Source organism: Dunckerocampus dactyliophorus, chromosome 2, assembly GCF_027744805.1.
Source record: "Dunckerocampus dactyliophorus isolate RoL2022-P2 chromosome 2, RoL_Ddac_1.1, whole genome shotgun sequence".
Classification (NCBI taxonomy): domain Eukaryota; kingdom Metazoa; phylum Chordata; class Actinopteri; order Syngnathiformes; family Syngnathidae; genus Dunckerocampus; species Dunckerocampus dactyliophorus.
The window spans coordinates 18,353,994-18,375,218 of record NC_072820.1 but is presented as its reverse complement, the minus strand read 5'-3'; the positions used below and the strand labels follow the sequence as shown (position 1 = coordinate 18,375,218).

At 41.2% G+C, this 21,225-nt stretch overlaps 1 protein-coding gene across 2 annotated transcripts in view; it reads right to left on the bottom strand.

Annotated features, from left to right (window-relative positions):
* Nucleotides 1-10,380: 10,380 nt before the first annotated feature.
* mmp16b (matrix metallopeptidase 16b (membrane-inserted)) overlaps nt 10,381-21,225 on the bottom strand; it is a 28,158-nt gene continuing 17,313 nt past the window's right edge. For both annotated transcript variants that reach the window (XM_054768454.1, XM_054768456.1), the window contains 3 exons: nt 18,677-18,827; nt 14,450-14,565; nt 10,381-13,320 (listed from right to left, as the gene is read on the bottom strand). In XM_054768454.1, coding sequence (XP_054624429.1) covers nt 12,959-13,320; nt 14,450-14,565; nt 18,677-18,827 — 629 coding nt within the window. In that variant the 3' untranslated portion in view covers nt 10,381-12,958. The remainder of the gene's footprint in view (nt 13,321-14,449; nt 14,566-18,676; nt 18,828-21,225) is intronic.

Genomic DNA, 21,225 nt, shown 5'->3' with positions numbered 1-21,225 from the left:
TGGTACCACTAAAGGTACATTTGTTTGGACAAATATAATGATGATAACAAATATAGCTCATAAGAGTTGAATTTAAGAGCTGATATCTATCATCTTCCATGGTTTTCTTGATAATAACCAAAATCACTTAAGTTCTTACATGAATAGCTATAGCATTGTACTGCCAAAAAATGTAACTCTTATGAGCTATTTTTGCTGTCATTATATTTGTCCAAACAAAGATACCTTTAGTTGTATCAGGCATTAAAATGAACAAAAAACTGAAGAAACAAGGGTGGTCTAATCATTTTTTCCATGACTATACTTCTGTGAATGTGCATGGGTTTTCTCCAGGTGGGTTGCCTTCCACATTCAAAAAATATATATGTATAAATATATCTACTGTATGTATACACACACACGCACGCACACGCATATCTTGTATATATCTTATCTACAGTGTACGTGCCCTGTGATTGGCTGTCGACCAGTCTAGGGTTTTCCCCCTCCTCTCGGCCAAAATCAACTTGGATAGGCTTCAGCTTCCCTGTGACCGTAATGAGGACAAGCAGTATAGAACATGGATGAATTTGATTGTTACTGATTTGATTTTATAGCAGCATACAATGCCCTTCCGTCTTCTGGTCAAAAGGTCAGTGACAAAGATACTGTGGCAAGTCCAATCTTAGAGGGCAAACATGATTGATAGTCACTGTAGGAAGTGTAGCATTTCACCCTTTAATGCAAAGCAAAACCACACATTGACATTTTGCACAAACCAATAATGGTATCTGCAAGCACACAAATGGACAAAAAGCAGTCAGATGTAAATGTGTGTTTTAAATCCAAGCATGCTGCTAGTGTGACGACCGCCGTGAAGTGTCATGCTAATCATTTATGCATGGCGCCACATGATAGCACGTTGGCCGCTTCTCACTAAAAGTGTTCTTTATAAAAGACCTCAAACCGCAAATGGGCCCACACAGTCCTGCCTGACCAACCTACAAACAACAAGACTGCTTTTGCTGCTTTTTCGCCATTATGTCCTCTAAGATCAAGTTCGGAGCTCTTGTCCTCCTTTTAGGATTCTGCATTTTGACGCATGGCGCCCCGACAGACCCAACGCACGCCTTCTGCAAGATTGTCTGGTAAGAATTTATCATCTTCCTTTGGAAGCAATTTCATTTAAAAAGATATAGTACGTGATTACAGTGTGTCTTTTAACCCTACAGGCTGCTTGGCGTGCCGTGTAGCCAGGTTAACATGGCCATTGTGACTCAGATTAAAGCCATGGGTTCCTACAAAGTAAAACATGCAGGATTTCTACTGTAGATGTGGATTAATCTTGATTAATAATCTTTCTGCTTTAATCCAGCTGGGCTCGGTCACTCCACTGCTAATCCAGGCCAACCACACCTCAGCTGTGGGTCAGGTGGAGAGTGTTAATTTCACCATATCTTCCACAACCGTGGGCCTCGGCTGCCGCGTAGACGTAAGCCACATAACTAACCATGTTTAATTATGATTAATTACAAAATATGAATCTCAGTGTTTCCTTTGATGGCTCTCCAGGGCTCATCAGTGTCGGCCTTCTGGCTCAGCCTGTTCGATAACGGCACCAACTACTGCAATCTCCACAGCGTCATACAAGGTACGTCATTATATTTCCATTTTTTCCATGTTTATGCCACTTTGTGTTTCCTGTCCACACAGGAAGTGGCCTCACCAAGGCTCCCGGATTCACCGAGTACACCAACGAGTGGCTCTGCCTCGGATACGGTCTCTCCGACTGCAAAAAAAAAACAATCGCTAAATGGCATGGCAATTTTTTAGTGGTTTAAATTACTAAATTAAAACTATGAGTGTCCTCTTTTAGGGCACTGTAATTTGTTGATTGATTATTTTGCATTATGTACTCCATTTCCTGTGTCTGTTTATTTAATCAAGTGTGTTGAATTAAAGTAACATGACCCCAAGAGTGACTGCTTAGCAATTATTCACACTCAGCACAACACAACACAAACATCCTTGTTGTCCACAACAATAAAATCAATGAGTCAAACGGCACAAACACAATAAGTGACCCTTCAAGACTTTAGGGGGAGAGAAAACATCCACAACAGCAGTTTCAACACTTCAAATTTAATTTAATTGTTTTTGAATGAAATGTAGCCTGTGACACATATTATATGTCATAAATTGCGTCATAAATTGAGCTCTTTTGTCTTAACAGTCTCTTTGTCTCAGTGGGTGGAGGTGGGGCCGGTAGCATACACACAGAGTGCAGAAATGTGTAGCGTAGTAGAAATTAAATTTGTAGATTGCACTATATTGTCATATATTTTTTAATATTTTTGAATTGAACTTTTCTTAAAAGTGGAGTTAAAATCTCGTTTAGCCCTCGTAGACTCAATCTTGGGTAGCGTTTCGTCTCGTGAACTGAGTGTCTCGTGACACGCCTACTCTTAACACAAGCTTTTTTTCCCACTTGTTTCCCACCTCGTGTGTCATTTCCAGCTAAAAGATGCAGGTAAAAAAAATTTAATCACAAGTAATTAACAAATAAACAAACTAATAAAATGATAATAATACATGATAAAACATTAATTACTGTATATGTTCAATTACATTAAATTACATTTAAATCATAAAAGGTTGGACACTAGTATTTTAAATATTTTTTTTGTGTTAAGTGTAAATAATGCTCCATCTATCCATCTTCTACACCCATCCATCTCATTATCCTCACTAGGGTCGTGGGTATGGTGGCGCCTATCCCAACTGATTTCAGGGGAGAGGCGGGGTACACCCTGGACTGGTCGCCAGCCAATCGCAGGGCACATATAGACAAACGACCATTCACACTCACATTCATACCTATGGACAATTTAGAGTCACCAATTAACTTAACATGCATGTTTTTGGAATGTGGGAGGAAACCGGAGCACGCGGTGAAAACCCACGCACGCACTAGGCCATCGTGCGGCGTAAATAATGCTGATACATTTAATATTTATTTTAAACCTAAAATAAAATGATAAAATAAGGAATTTGTCATCCCCTCCTTTTTTTGTACTTTATTTGTAAGCAATCAGACATACGTGGGAGTTTGCCGCACGTGGCCTAGTGGTCAGGAGATCGGGAAGATCTGGGTTCAAATTTCCGTTGGGCATCTCTGTGTGGAGTTTGCATGTTCTCCCCCTGCATGTGTGGGTTTTCTCCGGGTACTCCGGTTTCCTCCCACATTCCAAAAACATGCATGTTAGGTTAATTGGTTTAACTCTAAATTGTCCATAGGTATGAATGGGCGGGTGAATGGTTGTTTGTCTATATGTGCCCTGCGATTGGCTGGCGACCAGTCCAGGGTGTACCCTGCCTCTCGCCCGAAGTCAGCTGGGATAGGCTCCAGCATACCCGTGACCCTAATGAGGAGAAGCGGCATAGAAGATGCATGGATGGATGTGCGAATGTGAACTCATTTACTTTGCAGTAAAGTGTCTGTGAATTTGCCGTTTTTTCTGCCTCCTTCACAATTTTTATATTTGCAACAAATTTTTTCCACATCAGGTACAAATTTACCACTTTTTTTTATTGCTATTACTACAACTTTTTTTCCAAACAGGATGTCCTCTTTAAGCTTGATCAAGATGACCTGGCCTCACTTTTATCTAAAGCATCATTGATGCCATTTCCCTAGGTCACATGTTGAGTGATTTCTCAGTAAGTAAGGCAATTCTCTTTGCTGTATAGTGACCTTTGTTAGGTCCTCACCAGTCAGATCAGCGTGGTGGCATTTCTTCCGGAAGGATTAGATGTGCTGGGATGGTGTCAGGGGACAGAGAAATTTTCCATAACCTTCTTCAAAACCATTGTGTGTGAAGAATTAGTGCAAAATTTGACATCCAGACTGAAGAAATGAATGTTTCCAAAAGATCTTGACCAAAATCATTCGTCATGAGAGCAAAGAGCGGCTCCACTCTTGCTTTTATTGAACAGTAGGCGATGATGCAGGCCTGGATTTTAATAAGAAACATGATAATTAATATGTTGAGTCTCTTATTGAGTTGTTTAACACGCATGGATGCACTTTTTTCATCCGGGAACCAAGCATGCATAAAGAAGACACACTGTGTCTTGTGAAGACAAAAGATCACAAGTGTTAAATTACACACACAAATCTCATGAAATTAATTCATGAAATGAAATGATGATGAAATCATTTATAAATAATATAATTAGAAAAATTACTTACATTTCAATACAAAAAAATAATAAAAGTATAATGAAATGTTTCATAAAATTCAAAATGAATTCAAATAATAATAACATAATAATATTGGCCAAGAAAATGTTCAATATTAAAATCAATTTATCAAATCTATATATCAAATCTAATATTTGTTTTTAACTACAATTCAAAATTCTAATAAAACTAAGCATACACATACACTGTACAAATAAATTCAAATAATCAAACTATATTTTTTTTGCCTAAATAAAATCTGAGTGTGTTAGTAACATTTAAGTAATAAAAAAATCTAAAAATGTAATAAATAGTATACTATCGAATCTTGAAATAATAATGGCAATAATAATATTAAAATAACTGTTCAGATGGTTATCAAAAGAGCATGAGCACGAAGGTATACATGATGGTTCAATGAATGAAAATGAAATGAAAAAAATCAGTAGTCAGTACGAGTAAGTAGATACTGATTAAATGGAAAGAAATCAGTGGTATATAGTATATACTACATAATAAAAGCATTTCCACATGCATAAAGGATGGGGACTAAAAACACAAATTAATTTGCTGGGTTGCATAAATATGAAATTGTAAAACACATAGCGGAAAAAATGTCATGTGGTCTTTTTGGTGCTGTGAGAATGCTTTAAAAACATCATCAAAAATAAGATAATTGATAAAGTTGTGAGATCTTTTCTGTGGGTGTCACAGAAAGATTCAAGATTCAAGACATGAATCATATCAACAATAACCAGCAAAGCAGCTTTTTAAATATTGAAAATGTTTATTTTCATGAAGAATTCATCACTTTGTCCATCAGTCCATACAAATGAATTCATGTTTTTCCACACAAATAGATGAAAGAAGGAGATATAAGAGTTGCTAAAGGACCATGAGAGTCTTAACTTGTAGCAGCCACTAGATGGGATTAGAGTATAATCTTTAAAATGCATCCACAAATGCACACAGGTGTATGGTCATACGGGATTCAAAGAAAAGCGATTTTTGTTGTTGTTGTTGAAATGCAGCAAAATAATACAAATTTTGCTTGTTTTTGGGTTTTTTTAGGCTTTGCAGGTGGCGAGTCCATAGCCCAGGCAGGCCCACTCGTTGGTCATCTCCATAAAGCCTGGTCCACTCGCCAGTCCGCTCGCTGGGTAGCAAGAACACATTAGCATTAGTTCACGCCATAAACGTGGCAGTGGAAAGAACTGACAGATCCTGAAATGAACTGACCTGAGAGGAGGTCATAGAGGTTGCAGTAGTTGAGGCCATTATCCAGAAGGCTGGTGAATCCCAGAGAGATGGACTGGCCCTGGGCACAAAGGACACTTTTTTGACACTGTTTTGATTGCAATTACATTGGGAGTAGCTAAAACAACAACAAAAAAGAAACAGCTATGTAGGACATGATTACTTACGGACACACGGCAGCCTCCAGTCAGTACGGTCGGGCTGAAGGTGAAGGTGATGTTCTCAGCCTGGAGGCCATCTGTGGAGGTATGGTTGGCATTGATGCCCAGAGGAGTGCCCGACACAAGCTGGAAGGAACATTTTGACACTTTAGAAATGCTGCTATCTCTTCCAAGCAGGCAATGGATCGTTACCTACCGTGTAATGACATTTCTCGCAGCCAAACATGGGGTTGAAGGCTTGGATCTGCTGCACCACTTTGGTGCTAACCTCCGCGCAGGGCACACTAAAGAGCCTGGGCGCACACGTTCCACAGTTGAATGTATTGTCTTTAAAACAAGACATGCAGTAACTTACCAGAGAGTCCTGCAGAAGGCGTGGTAGGGGACAGGCATAGGCACGGCGGCCGTGAAGACGACAAGTCCAGCAAGGAGAATGAGAGTCTTCATGGTTCTCGTGGAGGTTCTTGAGGAGGTTGTTGTGTGGAGATGCGTATTGAGGTTGTGTTGGGATGAGTGCTTTCTGCTGCCTGCCTTATAAAGGCCATCAAGGCCGATCATGCGGTCGGCTAAGGCGGCGTTGCAATTGATTGTTCTTGAATGCGCGCTGATGACCCAGCATGGTGGTCTTGTGCTGATGACGCTTGTTATGTGAGGCCTTTAATGATCCGTTCAGCACAACAACTGAGCACCTGTGCACTGTGGACATGAGAAAAGGAGTCACATGACTGAGGAGTCTTCTTAAGGCCTTTAAATTAAATAAACACATTTGGTGTATCTTCAACATGGAGGCTTGCTTGCAAAATTTAAGTTAGGTTTTGGTTTTGGAATAAGGGTCGGGGTTAGGGTACAGACTAGTGTTGAGGTTAGGATTATGGTTAGACTTAGGTTTCGAGATAAGGTAAGGGTTCAGATTAGGGGCCAGAGTTAAGATTAGGCTTAGTGTAGTACAGTGTAATGTAGTGTAGTGTGTTAGCATAGGTTAAGGTTAGGATGTCTGTTAAAATTACAGGTAGAGTCCATCCATCCATCCATCTTCTACCGCTTATCCAAAGTCAGGTCGCAGGGGCGGCAGCCTAAGCAAGGAGGCCCAAAGTTCCCTCTCCCCGGCGACTTTGTCCAGCTCCTCCCGGCGGATCCTGAGACTATGTTGGAAGACATAGTCTCTCCAACGTGTCCTGGGTCTTCCCCGAGGCCTTCTACCGATCAGCCGTGCCCTGAACACCTCCCCAGGGAGGCGAGGCATCCTGACCAGATGCCCAAGCCACCTCATCTGGCTCCTGTCAATGCGGAGGAGTAGCGGTTCTACTCCGAGTCTCTCGCGGATGACAGTGCTTCTGACCTTATCTCTAATGGACAGCCCAGCCGCCCTACAGAGAAAACTCATTTCGGCCGCTTGTACCTGCGATCTTGTCCTTTCGGTCGCTACCCAAAGCTCATGACTATAGGTGAGGGTAGGAACGTACAGTAGATCGACCAGTAAGTGAGAGCTTTGCCTTTCAGCTCTGCTCTCTCTTCACCACAACGGACTGATGTAGAGTCCGCATCACTGCAGATGCTTCACCAGTTCGCCTGTCGATCTCGCCTTCCATCCTTCCCTCACTTGTGAACAAGACCCTGTGGTACTTAAATTCCACTTGGGGCAGGATCTCATCCCCGACCCAGAGATGGCACTCCACCCTTTTCCGGACGAGAACCATGGACTCGGACTTGGAGGTGCTGATTCTCATCCCGGCCACTTCACACTTGGCTGCAAACATGGTTAAATGCCTTCTCCAATTCCGCAAAACACATGTAGACTGGTTGGGCAAACTCCCAGGCACCCTTAAGGACTCTGCAGAGAGTGTAGAGCTGGTCCACAGTTCCACAACCAAGACGAAAACCACACTGCTCCTCCTGAGTCCAAAATTCAACTATCCGGGGGATCCTCCTCTCCAGAAGTCCTGAGTAGACCTTACCAGGGAGGCTGTGGAGTGTGATTCAACGATAGTTTTAACACACCCTCCGATTACACTTCTTAAAAAGGTCTGCCAATCCAGAGTAGAATTAGAGTAAGTGTTGGATTTAGGGTTAGCATTAGGAAAGAATTAGGGTTTTTGGCTAGGGTCAGGATCAGGGTTCGGAATTGAGTTAAATTTGGGTTAAGATTGGGGTTAAGATTTAAGTTGTTGTTATGGAATTTGGTTAAGGTTAGTTAGTCGTATAAGTGTGTAGTGTAAGATCATTCAGCTAATCAGCAATGAAAGATAACAATAATCCAAAAAGTTATACTTTACTAATGTAATGAACAAGTAATTACTGGTCTTGTTTATGAACTACCTTGGATTAGTAAGTACTTAGTTTATGAGATATTGTCTTTTTCATGGCAGTGTTAAATGTACACTATTAAAATAGGAATGATGCAGCTCATGTAATCATATCATCCTCATGATTCTTCAAGCAGCGTTAACTCTTTTTTACATGTTGCAGCCATAAACGAAATGAGGCGTGCTAAATCTACTAATTCCTGAAGCCTGATATGGTGGGCGGCTTGATGAGTCATTCCTCAATGGCCTGACACTCAGCTGATCCAGTTTGCATCCATGCATGACCATGCTGCCTGGTGAAGGCCGGTGCACCACTGCATGCACATGGCAACGATGTTATCGACCTTAAATAAACATAGTCAAAGGGAGTTCAAATGTACACAGATATCCCTAAAATATGGACAAGTAGACATCAGACTGTTTCAAGGACTGTCTTGGTGGACATTTCACCAAATCTGAGACCTGAAGAAAGTCATTGTTGGAAAAGGCCCAATAATAAAGGCACATTGAAGCAAATGGGACTCACATGTGGACTACTACACTGCAGTTAGTCCTTATATCACATTGGACTATAAAGTTAACAAAACAATAAACTAAAAACAAAATTCAAATCTAAAATAGACCCACATTTATTCTATGCTGATTTATATATATATATATATATAAATAAAATAGGATTAATCTAGAAAATAAATTTATCTACTAAACTTGAATGCATGTCATAAAAAATGCATTTACTGTACTTATATTAAATATAGCAAATAATGCTAGGTGTTGATGGATTTGATTGTCATGTTGATCGATTTTTATACATACACAAACACCAAAATAGACCATCCATCCATTTTCTATATCGCCTGTCCTGATTAGGGTCACAGGTAAACTGGGGCCTATCCCAGCTGACTTTGCGCGAGAGGCGTGGTACACCCTGGACTCGTCAACAAAATAGAACCAATTTTTAAATTATTGTTACTTTATACAGGGCGACCCAAAAAAAACGGAATTTTAGAAGTGCGTATTGGCAGACATGAGTAAGTGGCAGCACTGCGTAAAAAAGTAAACTCGCCTTCTTAAGTACACTTCTTAAGAAGACTTTTAAGAAAATGTTTGTGAATGAGGTCCACCGTCTTAAAAGTCTTCTTAAGAAGTGTACTTAAGAAGGCGTGGGTTGGAAACTGCGCCACATTCACGACACGTTCTTAAGCAGGGATAATCGTTCGCACCGGTGTTCTTAGGTTGATGAATGCCAACTGCGATGCCCATGCATGTAAGGCCTAATTTGCATAGGTCACCGCCTATTATTTCCTATATAAGGTCAAAAATGTGCCGTGCGCAACAGGCAGCTGGAGGCGGAGATGGCAACGCGCAAGGACGAGACTGAGGAGCAGCTGGACAACAAACAGAAGAAAAACTTCAATTGCACAGAAATAGACGTGCTTTTACAAGGAGTGAGCGAACACAAGACCACCTTATTTTCACGTGTATCCACCGGTCATCAGGCCATCCAAAAAGAGTCGGCATGGAGCACCATTGCAGGAAACATAAATGCCGTTTCCAAGGAGAAACGCACCACCGCAGAGGTTAAAAAGAAGTGTTTTGACTTAAAATAGACTCAAAAAAAAAAGATTAGACTGCACCGGAGGGATCTGGAGGAAACGGGAGGTGGGCCATCAATCAGAAACCAAACCATTTCGGAAACTCTAGAAAATATTTACACAATCATGATGGAAAAATAAAGTCAAAATACATAGTTTGTGTGGGACAATGTATTTTTTCTGTGGTTACATTTGATTAGACGCTGCCTAATCAATACAGCAGCTCCGTGCTCTGGCTCAAGACGTGGCTGGGGGCGCATGTCGTTATCTGGGGGTGCTACGTGCGCAATAGGCACACCACGTTTCATTGCGATGTTATTCTGATGATCCTGCACACCTGCAAGAACAGAGAGGGAAGCCTGAAGCCTGAAGCGGGACATCAAATATTCGTGGCTTTCAGCAAATAAATCTAATGGTCCCTTTACATTCTCTCTCTGCGCAGCGCACGTCCAGCCAGCTACTTTTTTTGATGAATTGGGATTTGAATATATATTTATTGATGGAGTATATTTTAGTTGTTTTGATGATAAATAATTGTTGGGATATTTTATTTGCACTACATTTTTTGGGATCAGGTTGCAAAATCCATCATGAGGGCGATTGTGCATTGAAAGTGCAAGCTTTGCTTGTGTGTAAGAGTCCTCCTGAGCGTTCGTAGAATTTGTTCTTAGACCTAAAAACTGTGAGTTAAGAACACGTTTCGTGAATGCCAAAAATCTTCGTAAGAAGGCTTTAAGAACACATTTGTGCGTAAGAACGTTTCGTGAATGAGGCCCATTGTTAGTATTAACCTCTTGCAGTGACTCTCTTGACACAATCAGGCACTCACTCGTTCATTCATTATGCACTTGTTTTTTTTATTTATAACACACAGCATCGTTACCCATAGATGGATTTAAAAAACAAACAGAATTCCTCCAAGCAGACAGCATCCTCCACCATTATGTACAATAGTAAGGTTTAATTCTATCACACAAGCTACTTCCTGTCTTAGCCCTAATGCTTTTTGTTGACATACAGTAGTTTGGCGCTATTACACTGTAAATATGCTGCTAAACACAGCATTGAGCCACTTGAAAGTTCTGATATGAGTGATAACATGAATGAACAATTGGTGTTATTAGGTAGGTCTGCCGTCCCATGAAAGGCAAGGAAAATCAGCCACAAATTGCACCCTGTACAGCAATTACGCCCTTTCACCCCAGACACATCAAGCAGCTTGGATTGGACCTCACTCAAAATCAACAGGGTTCTAGTTCTGGCATGAAATTGTCTTTTTCACCTTTAAAATGATGATGCCACACAAAAGCTGCACCCATCAGTTCTCAGGCCCGCCTTCTTAGCTTATGTTTCCACATCAGATATGTTATAAGCTATGAAGCAATCGATTGCAACCAAGGGGTGAGGATGTTTCAAGTAGAAGAAGCACAAATATAGAAAACTTGAAAAAAGGTTCATGGTGATTGTGCCCTCATCTGGCAAACTCCACCACGACACAAACACACAGCATTTCTTATCTTGCGTATTGCATTTATCATACATTTGCTCCTCAAATCAGCCTAAATATAATTTAACTTTGGTTAGACATCTATCATATAAATATTTGATTTTATATATGTAACATCACATAATATTTGTTAGAATATTTGTTGTTTTTTTTTCAAATATACTCATTTAATTCAAGCAGTGTTAGATTGCTTGTAGAAATACTGGATTAGTCAATAAGTGCTTTAATTATGATTATACTTTTTTGGCTTATGAATTAATAATAATTAATTGTTTTTTTTAATAAAAGTATTTTCAATTTGAAACAATGTAGTATAACAATGGTGTCATTAGCACTGTTATGACATGCAGGTAAGTATCTAGACATTATTTTTACCCTAAAATGTTCTCATGTTAGCTTTTATTTGCTTTCCCTGTCCTCCGCATCCATTGTGTCATGCCACACGTAAAAAAATATTAGAACATGAATTGGCAAAGCTCTTTAAAATGGCTGGAATGTAGGCAAAACAAAAGAGGGAATTGTAGCTTGGAGAAGTTGGGCACATACATTTTAGGCCTGGCACAATTTGTTAGTGCACCAATACGTAACATTTTGGACACAGTTTGGTTGAAATGTTTGGATAGCTTCAAAGAAATGTTCCACTTAAACAAACATGTTGCGTGTGTGAAGCTGCACCCGCAATCAAAGTGAATGTATTACATAGCATTGGAATTAAAGGTCCCCGATTATGTAAAATGTACTTTTTAGCGATGTCCTAAGAGTGATACTGTATGTGTCCCTAGAGCCTGTACAGTATATGAGCACCAAAGACGAGGAGTGGTGCTCAAACACTTGCTTTTGAAGTTACATATGAAAGAAAACCATCCACCCCAGGCTTCGCTACACATCTTAAAATGGTGCCTGGATAGCTCTGCTAACTATCCGTCATTCAGCTCCAGAAGTGGGAGCTGTAAGTTTGATCATTTTGTTTTTCTTTATCGAATGGGCTAACTTAGCATGATGTGACACTTAAAATGTGAGTGTAATGTTAGCACTGTAGTTCACATCGCTATACTACTGTAGTGTTGCTAACTTTCGGTCCTCTCGTCTCACTCCTTAATGTTACCTTGTTGTATGTGATATTATAATAGACACACACTCTGTCGGAGAGAGGCGTGGACAAACACAGCTCATTAGCATTAAAGCTACAGACTGACGTAACGGCGAGTTCCCAGTTGGGCCGACTAAAAACACTTTTAAAATGTATAATTACTAAATTAAAGCTAGATTTTGGACAACACACTTCCGATATTTCCACTTATTCCAAATAGTTGAAAAATACTATAATATGGGACCTTTAATGTCTTTGCTTGCAATACAGTCTTTGCCATTTAATGTCGCTGAAGTAGGTATAAATAAGCTAGTTTTTAAACATTTTGAACATACCACTCTTTATCAACTGCCTGCTGTCTTCACAAATTATACCAAAAAAAAATCAGAATATGTCCTCAAAACCAAAACTCATCCTCTTTGGAAAAAAAAGGTCCTAGTAGTCGATCACACAATGAATATTCTTTCCCATAGATTTAAAATTTTAAAAAATCACAGTTGATTCTATTAATACCGAAAGTAAAGCCTAAGATCTAATTTGTTGGTGCTCTTGTTGGGGCTCTTCAAGCAAGTGTGCAGAGACGAGGATAGGTCCCACAGACATACAGGAGCTTAACTCAATTCATGTTTGTTGCAAGTTAGAGAAAAGAGTCAAAGTAGATAAATACATAGGACTTAAGAGATATGGCTCCCTCACTGTCTGCCGTCTCCTTGCGCTATGCACCGTTTGTGCAGTTCTGCCGCCATTGTCGTGTACTTCACCCAACAAAGGGGAATGGGGGGGCAATTTTTAGACCTTTATCGGAGACTCAGCATCCCTCCCCTCACACCCACTCCTGCATGGAGCGCTTGCAGTACAGTATGTGGCGTTGCGTGCTCTTCCTACGGAACTGGAACACCGTGTAAAGCAGGACCATCATGCACAGCGCCAGGACGCAGGGGATGGCGATGGCCACCGCCTTCTCCGTGCCCCCCGTGCTGTCCAGTTTGATAACCACGTCAGCGTCGCCGTTGTCGTAGTGCCGCTCCTCGGCCGCCGGCGGGCTCCAATCCCAGTCTGGGTCCGGGGGGAGGCCGTCACAGCCCATAAAGTCCCGCAGGATGGAACGTGGGTAACCGGGTTCCACGCGGAGCAGCTGGTTGTTGAACTTCCAGTACTCCTTACCCTTGTAAAAGTACGTGAAGCCTGCAGGGACAATGCAAATGTCATATAATTAATGTGAGCACTCCTCTTGACAGTTATTCATGATAATGGCCACATTTCACACTAAAAATATATGGAAAGACTCACAATAATCGACAAGGCAACACCCATGGTACGGTCATGCACAAGCACATGCAATGTAATGTACACATGTCATCTAACGAATGCAATTGCTCCTCCCACCAGTTATTAATAATCACCTCCACTTTTCACAATAAAATGAAAAGGGGAGAATGGCAATACGTCCGCAAAGTCAAAGCCCACTGTATTGTAAAAGCACATGCACACGCACAATGTAGACATGTCATGTAATCATACAGACAATGCGAATGCTCCTCCCACCAGTTAGTATATGATGACTACCCCCTTTCATAATAGACATAAAAAGAAAAATGCGTAATAATGCACAAAGTCAAAGTCTATGGTATGCTCCTTCGTGCACGGGTACACGCACAAGGTACACATGTCATATAATAAATGTGAGCACTCACTCATGATAACCGTCCCCTTTCATAATAGAAATATATACAAAAATTTGCAATGATCCACAAAGTCAAAGCCCATGGTACTGTATGCTTGCTCATGCAGAGGGACACACACAATGTAGACATGCCAAATAATGAATGCGATTGCTTTTCCCGTAAGCTATTAATGATAACCGCCATGTTTTATGACAGAAACAAATAGAAAGATGCGTGATAGTCAAAGCGCATTGAATGCTCTCTCACACACGAGCACATTCACAACGTAGAAATGTCATATAATAATGAATGCGAGTGCTCCTCCTGCCAGTTATCAATGATAACCTCCACTTTTCCCAATAGAAATTCATAGACTTGCAACCAAATATGGTTCCTTAGCCAAAAGTGAAGTACCTAGTTGATGTGTCACGTGACAGCACTGATCAAAGCTCCATGACACACAGTAATCACACACTAATGCAGCAGGCTGTCTTAGCCTCAGCGTAAACAAGCAAAGCAGCTTAATGGCGGCGGTCATTGTTGCGCTTTCAAAAGCGGCTTTGAAACAATCACGCCGTGAAACTGTACATGCTCCAATCTCACTAATGGGATTTGCGGCGGAGTTAAGTAAAGTAAAGCTGGCGGCGTACCGTTGGCTTTGTCCACAAAAGCCCCCTGCGGTGAGTCAGGGATGCCCTTCCAGATGGTGATGGGTTTGGGATAGCCTGGGTCCATGGTCCTCATCTCTTCATTGTAGCGCCAGTATCTGCAACACAGGACAAAAATATATATATTTTCCATTTTTTTCACACTGTTTGAGCAAAAATAAAGTGCCCATTGTAACTTTAGGGTGTTTAGCCGGTTCGCCACAACTGACAAGCACATGTGTGTAAAAGTTGAGCAAGATTGGTTGAAAAACATGGCCACCATCAAGCAAGACGTCTTGGTCTGGGCGTGCCAAATAATGGTCCATAAGTGAATGACCATTTGTTTGATAGTTTTACAACTCGGACAACATCTATATTCCATATACATACAGTGGTCTGAAAAAAAGTGTTTGCAACCTTATTGATTTCTTTTTTTTTGCATGTTGGTCACAATGAAATGCTTCAGATCAAACAAATTTAAATATTAACCAATGACAACACAACTGAACACAAAATGCAGTTTTTAAATGAAACCTTTTATTATCAAGGGAGAAAAAAAATCCAAACCTACATGGCCCTTTGTGAAAAGGTGATTGCCTCCCCTGTTAAAGCATACAGTAACTATGATTAATTGAGATCTATCAGTCTGGAAAAGTTATTATACTGTATAAAAGTTGTAAAGCCATTTCTAAAGCTTTGGGACTCCAGCAAACCACAATGAGACCCATTATCCACAAATGGCAAAAACATGGAACAGTGTTGAACCTTCCCAGGAGTGGCCGGCCGACCAAACTTACCCCAAGAGCACAGCCACGACTGATTCAAGAGGTCACAAAAGACTCCACAATAACATCCAAAGAACTGCAGGCCTCACTTGCCTCAGTTAAGGTCAGTGTTCATGACACCACGATATGAAAGACATTGGGCAAAAACGGCCTACATGGCAGAGTTCCAAGATGAAAACCACTGCTGAACAACAAGAAGATTAAGGCTCATCTCAATTTTGCCAGAAAACATCTTGATGATCCTAAATACCTTTGGGAAAATACTCTGTGGTCTGACGAGGCAAAACTTGAACCTTTTGGTGTGACTCATTACATCTGGCGTGAAAGTAATGCTGCATTTTAGAAAAAGAACGTCATTCTAACAGTAAAATATGGTGGTGGGGACCTGGAAGACTTGCTGTGATAAATGGAACCATGAATTCTGCAAAACACACCAGCAAGTCCAACTCTGAATGGCTGAAGTAAAACTAAATGAAGACTTTGGTGTGCCGTAGTCAAAGTCCTGACCCAAATCTTGAGATGATGTGGCCCTCCAATGTGGCTAAATTACAACAATTCTGCAAAGATGAATGGGACAAAATTCCTCCACAGCTGTAGGAGACTCATTGCAAGTTATCACAAACACTTGATTGCAGTTGTTGCTGCTAAGGGTGACCCAACCAGTTATTAGGTTTAGGGGGCAATCACTTTTTCACACAGGGCCATGTAGGTTTGAAGGTAGTTTTTTTCCTCCCTTAATAATAAAAAGTTTCATTTAATAACTGCATTTGTGTTCAGTTGTGTTGTCATTGACTAATATTTAAATTTGTTTGATGACCTGAAACATTTAAGTTTGACAAACATGCAAAAAAATAAGAAATTAGGAAGGGGGCATTTTTCACACCACTGTATGCTAGCACAACAGATAGGGGGTGCCACAAATGTCATGACTGGATAGAGTATGTTATTTTCCCCAGTCTGCCATTATCTGCGAGTACTAGCTTGACTAAAAAACAGCGTTGTTTTGGCTAGTAATGCTTCTCCAGGAAAGCGTTTTCAAATTTACTGCACTGCTACTGTTATCAAGTTTTTGTTCACATATTCAGTGTAGCCCATAGGTTTCTTTAAAGTGACATCGCCACCTACTGTCCTGGCATGCATATAGCAGTGTTTTTTATATAAGCATTCCCTGTTCTGACTCGGTTGTTGTCATGTAAACGTATGGTAAAATGGGGGTGAATGACTCATGACAGTTCTGAGGAGTGACTACTAAGTCTTGTTTGTCCAAGAGAGCAAACGTTATCTGCAGACCGGGATGAAAGCTATCAAGGGGCCAATTCAGGCGTGGTGAAACCAATTTGTACGCTTGATTTTACACTAGTCTATTGGCCACACAGTCAGGAGATCGGGAAGATCTGGGTTCGAATCTCCGTTGGGCATCTCTGTGTGGAGTTGGCATTTTCTGCCTGTGCGTGCGTGGGTTTTCTCTGGGTACTCCAGTTTCCTCCCACATTCCAAAAAAAATGCATGTTAGGTTAATTGGTGACTCTAAATTGTCCATAGGTATGAATGTGAGTGTGAATGGTTGTTTGTCTATATGTGCCCTGCGATTGGCTGATTGGTGTACCCCGCCTCTCGCCCGAAGTCTGCTTGCATAGGCTCCAGCATACCAGGATAAGAGATAGGAGATGGATGGATGGTATTTACGGGGGAAGTTGGATTCCACACGCAGAAAGAGGAAAAGGCGCTTATAAAATAGTGTAAAACATGATGTCAATGATGATGTGCACCAGCAGGTCAAAGGATGACTCTATCATGACAAAGCTGTTTGTCATATCTCACCACCACGTTCCCCTCGTTTCGCTGAGATGATTTATGATGACAGCTACATAAACATGGCACTTCTGTGTGTGTGTGTGTGTGTGTGAGTGAACCTGAGGTAACTTAATGCACATGCTCAGAGGATTTCGCCTTTAGCAGGTGTTTATCAGCTGTGAAAAAGCCACTTAAAATCAAAAATGCAGAGACAATACAGACAATTCCTGCAAAGGAAGGAAGGAATTCCACAAAGGATTAAACAGAAACACAAGTTGCTTCACACCAAAGGCAAATATCCGCATTTAGAAATGTGTAAAGAAATGATTTGGTAGGTTTTTAATCGATGTTTGCATGTGGCTGCGGGGGAAATATTTTTCATCAGGACTGAAAAAATATGTTTGACTAATTGTGTACAGCTGATGAGGGCAAAGTTAGCTTCGGGCCAAAATGGGAGGGAGTGCTAGATGAATGACAAACACTGCCACTGCAGGATGATTGCCGTGAATACTTTTTTCTTAAACTTTCAACCCTGTGGCTTATACAGCGGTGCGGCTAATCTATGGCTAAATTGTAATATTGTGACATTTCCTTTACTTCCGAACTACTACTAATTGTTTAAATAGTGTGCTGTTCGCAAGTCAGTGAGGAAATGGTAGCTCTTTCTTTGGGAAGAGACCATGACTAAATATCAGTGCACTCAGTGGGTAGATGTTAAAATAGCTGCTGTTTTTATTATTTTAAACCTGTATCGGTACATGTAATGTATATTTCCTAGGTACCTTTCAAGTGTTAAGTTGCTGTGTGATGAGTTTAATGTTGTTTGTAAGACACCATGAGTCACACTGTTATATTGAGTAATGACCTCCTGCAATTTCTAATGGGTTGGCAAGCTCGTCGTGAGTTTTTTCATAGCTCGTAATTGGCTCCTGTCAAATAAAGAACTCCCTGGTCCTTACGGACTTGTGCGCTCCACAATATGTCATTTTATCACGTTGACACGTGCGGCCTATGCAGCGGTGCATCTTATATATGAACAAATTTGTTGTTTTCTCTAAATTTAGTGGGTGCCGCTTATACACCGCAATTTACGCTATAATAGTTGGAAAAAGCACAAAGCACTATTTATGCTGTGACAGTCCATGGTCAAATGTTTTGTGGTTACCTATGCACGCCCATAAAATATTAATACTGTACGAAAAAGAAAAAGACAACTTCAACAGGAGTGCGGCAGAAGAATACGTAGGCAGAAGAATACAAGGGCAGAAGATGATGTAGTCATACTGAGGAAGGACAACATCACTTTTTTCATGAACTTTTTTCCCATCATTGTGTCTCTCAAGCATGAGACAGACTCAAGGAAAGTGAACGTGAAGTGAACTTAGATTTCACTGGTGACAGGTGGTTATTTCTAACCTTTTCTCACACTTTTTGTATTTTGTTTTGTCTTTAGAGTCAAAATTATTTGGCAAGAGGTCTCATATCATGATTATTTAGTAGGAAATAATCCAAAATGGTATGGCTTTTGGCTTATAAATATTTCTTTTGGTCTGGCGAGGGCTTCCAAGCAGGGAGTCAATGAATGACTTTTGTGTGTCAATATTTCAGAAATCATAGACCCTCATATTACATAGCCTTAAAGTCTGCAGACCTGTCTCCTTTGAAGAAGTAGGTCTTGGCCACGTCCTCCCACCAGACGGCAGTCTCAATGCTCTGTGTGGGCATGCCGCTGCCAAACAACGAGATGTCCTGAGGGTAGGACGGCTGCAGAGTCGTGTCCTTGAAGACCCAGAAACGGTTTCCTGAGGTGAACAATAGAAATGTTACAGAGGACATCATCATTATGTGACTCATCTGACCACTTTAGCTCTTGAATGATCTTGAATGATCTTGAATGAGCTAAATAGTACAGTAAAACACAAGCAAATAATTACACACTCTGATCCCAAGGGGGACAGACGTCTTGTTAAGCTGTCTGATGGAGTTTATGTTAGTAACTTACATTCATGCTCATAATTGTGAAAAAACTGTGAAATCATATTTTTTTTCATCTAACGATTCAGCGATTCAGTTTGCAAAATTATATTGTTATACAGCATATTATGTTTTTGGAGTAATTTTGTTGTGCACATCTGTCTGACTTCCTGTTCCTGATTAATTCTGCCTAGCAACAAGCTAGAATAGGAAAACATGTGACACGTAACATCTACTTTGCTGCATCTGCTGGCGAGCTCTGCTCCTACGACATGTTGTAAGTCAAATTTTAGTGTAAGTCAGATCTCATACCTAAATGAACACTTAAGTCACACTTATGTCAGTCACACTGTACACATGAACATGAACGACATAAATACAGTCATAAAAACACTAAATACAAGAATTAATGAAACAGTAATGGAAACCACTATGCTGCTTAGTTATTAAAGTCACTTTGATAGTAGCAGATCCTTGAACATACACAAAGATACCGTAGCGACCTGGCAATTACATGTAGTGTTGAAGAGTTTTGCGATCGCCGATGGTCTTTGAAAGTGACATGAGTCCTGACTATGTGAGTGCAGGTACGGGAGGAGGAGGTGCATGCAGAGAGGACAGTTGAATTTGCTGATGTTGTTTTGGTGTAATAAAGGGATTGTTGATCGACCACCTCCTTGTCATCCTTACAATGTCGAGGTAGACATTATAATACCATTTGTTTCCTTAATGATGGTCGCAAGTCGCGACAGTCCAGTGTTACATATGACTTGCATATAGTGTATTCTTCCGCTCTAACTAGTTCTTGGGCGAGTTTCATGTTGACAGACCAATATTGCATTTTTCATTCATTTAATCCATAACCATGAAATGCCATAACACGGAGCACCGTAAACCCGGGGCCACCTGTATTAAGTTCTAATGCCCTCTAGAAGTATTGGAACAGTGAGGTCCTTTTATTTTTGCTCTAGACTGCATAACTTAAGCGGGCCTTACATCCCGATGTACGTGCTCCTACGTGCTGGTTATGTGCAAAAATGGGGAAAATTGCAAGAGACACGCACGTGGCCCCCATGGATTTTCAAACCCCCAGACAGCACACAAAGCCTCTAGGAAGAAATTTGGGATGCAAATTATTTTCTGCGTGCACGCAGGAAAACCTTGCACACAGCCAGGTCCGAAGGGCAAGGCAGAGGAGGAGTGCGTGTGTTGAAAGTTTAAAAGTACATTGTGTACATTGCCCGGCCACAGCGGCGGCTCCTCCCGCGGCGGGCGACTCCTCCAGCTGTACACTCTGGTTCTCCCAATCTCCGTGGATGCATGGCGGCTGCTAACATAGCGTATCCGACATTAATGTGCCTTGCCCAGCCACGACGGGCGGCTTCTCCCGGCCAAAAATGGTTCTGGTCACAATAGCCGTAGGTGCCGTAGGAAGCCAGTACGCCCATCTTGCAATCGTGAGTGGGCTTCACGAGCCTCGTACGATGCCCACACATCATGCCTCTGATACTCTACTTGCTCTACGTGCTTGTCACGGCCAACAAATTTCCCAAAAATTGCGGCGCCCGTGCCTGTGGTAACACGTATATCGAGATGTAAGGCCTGCTTTAGAGAATATAGCATCTTTTTGTTAGAACCCACACATCAACTCCTGATGTTTTTCTTGGCCTACTTGTTACTTAGTGCTGCATTGGTTTCTTTCTTCTTCAAGGAGCGTGATATCCAACAGAGATTCACACCCAGATCTGTCAGATCGCCTGACTGTATGGTCAACATGCTAACCACTAGGCCACCAATGCTCTTTAATAATTGAATAAGTAATGTAATAGGACAGACCCGGGCAAAAAAACACACCTGTCAGTCACATGTTCCAATACATTTGCTCACATGAAATTGACCTGGTCTTCAGGGGCCAAATCTATTTCTTGAGACATGGAATATAACTTCACTGGTGGGGAAGCAGCCCGAGCTTGTGCGAGAGGTTGAGACATTCCGACTAGACATAGTCAGAGTCACCTCGACCCGTAGTTTGTATTCTGGAACCAAACTTTTTGAGAGGGGCTGGACCTATTGTACTCTGGAGTTGCCATAGGGGAGAGGAGGCGAGCTAGTGTGGGTTTATTATTAGCTCACCAGCTAGGTCTGTCTGTGTTGGAGCCAACCCCCGGTGAATGAGAGGGTCACTTTCCTACGCTTTTCCTACGCCTTCAGTCTATCAGAGGGGTG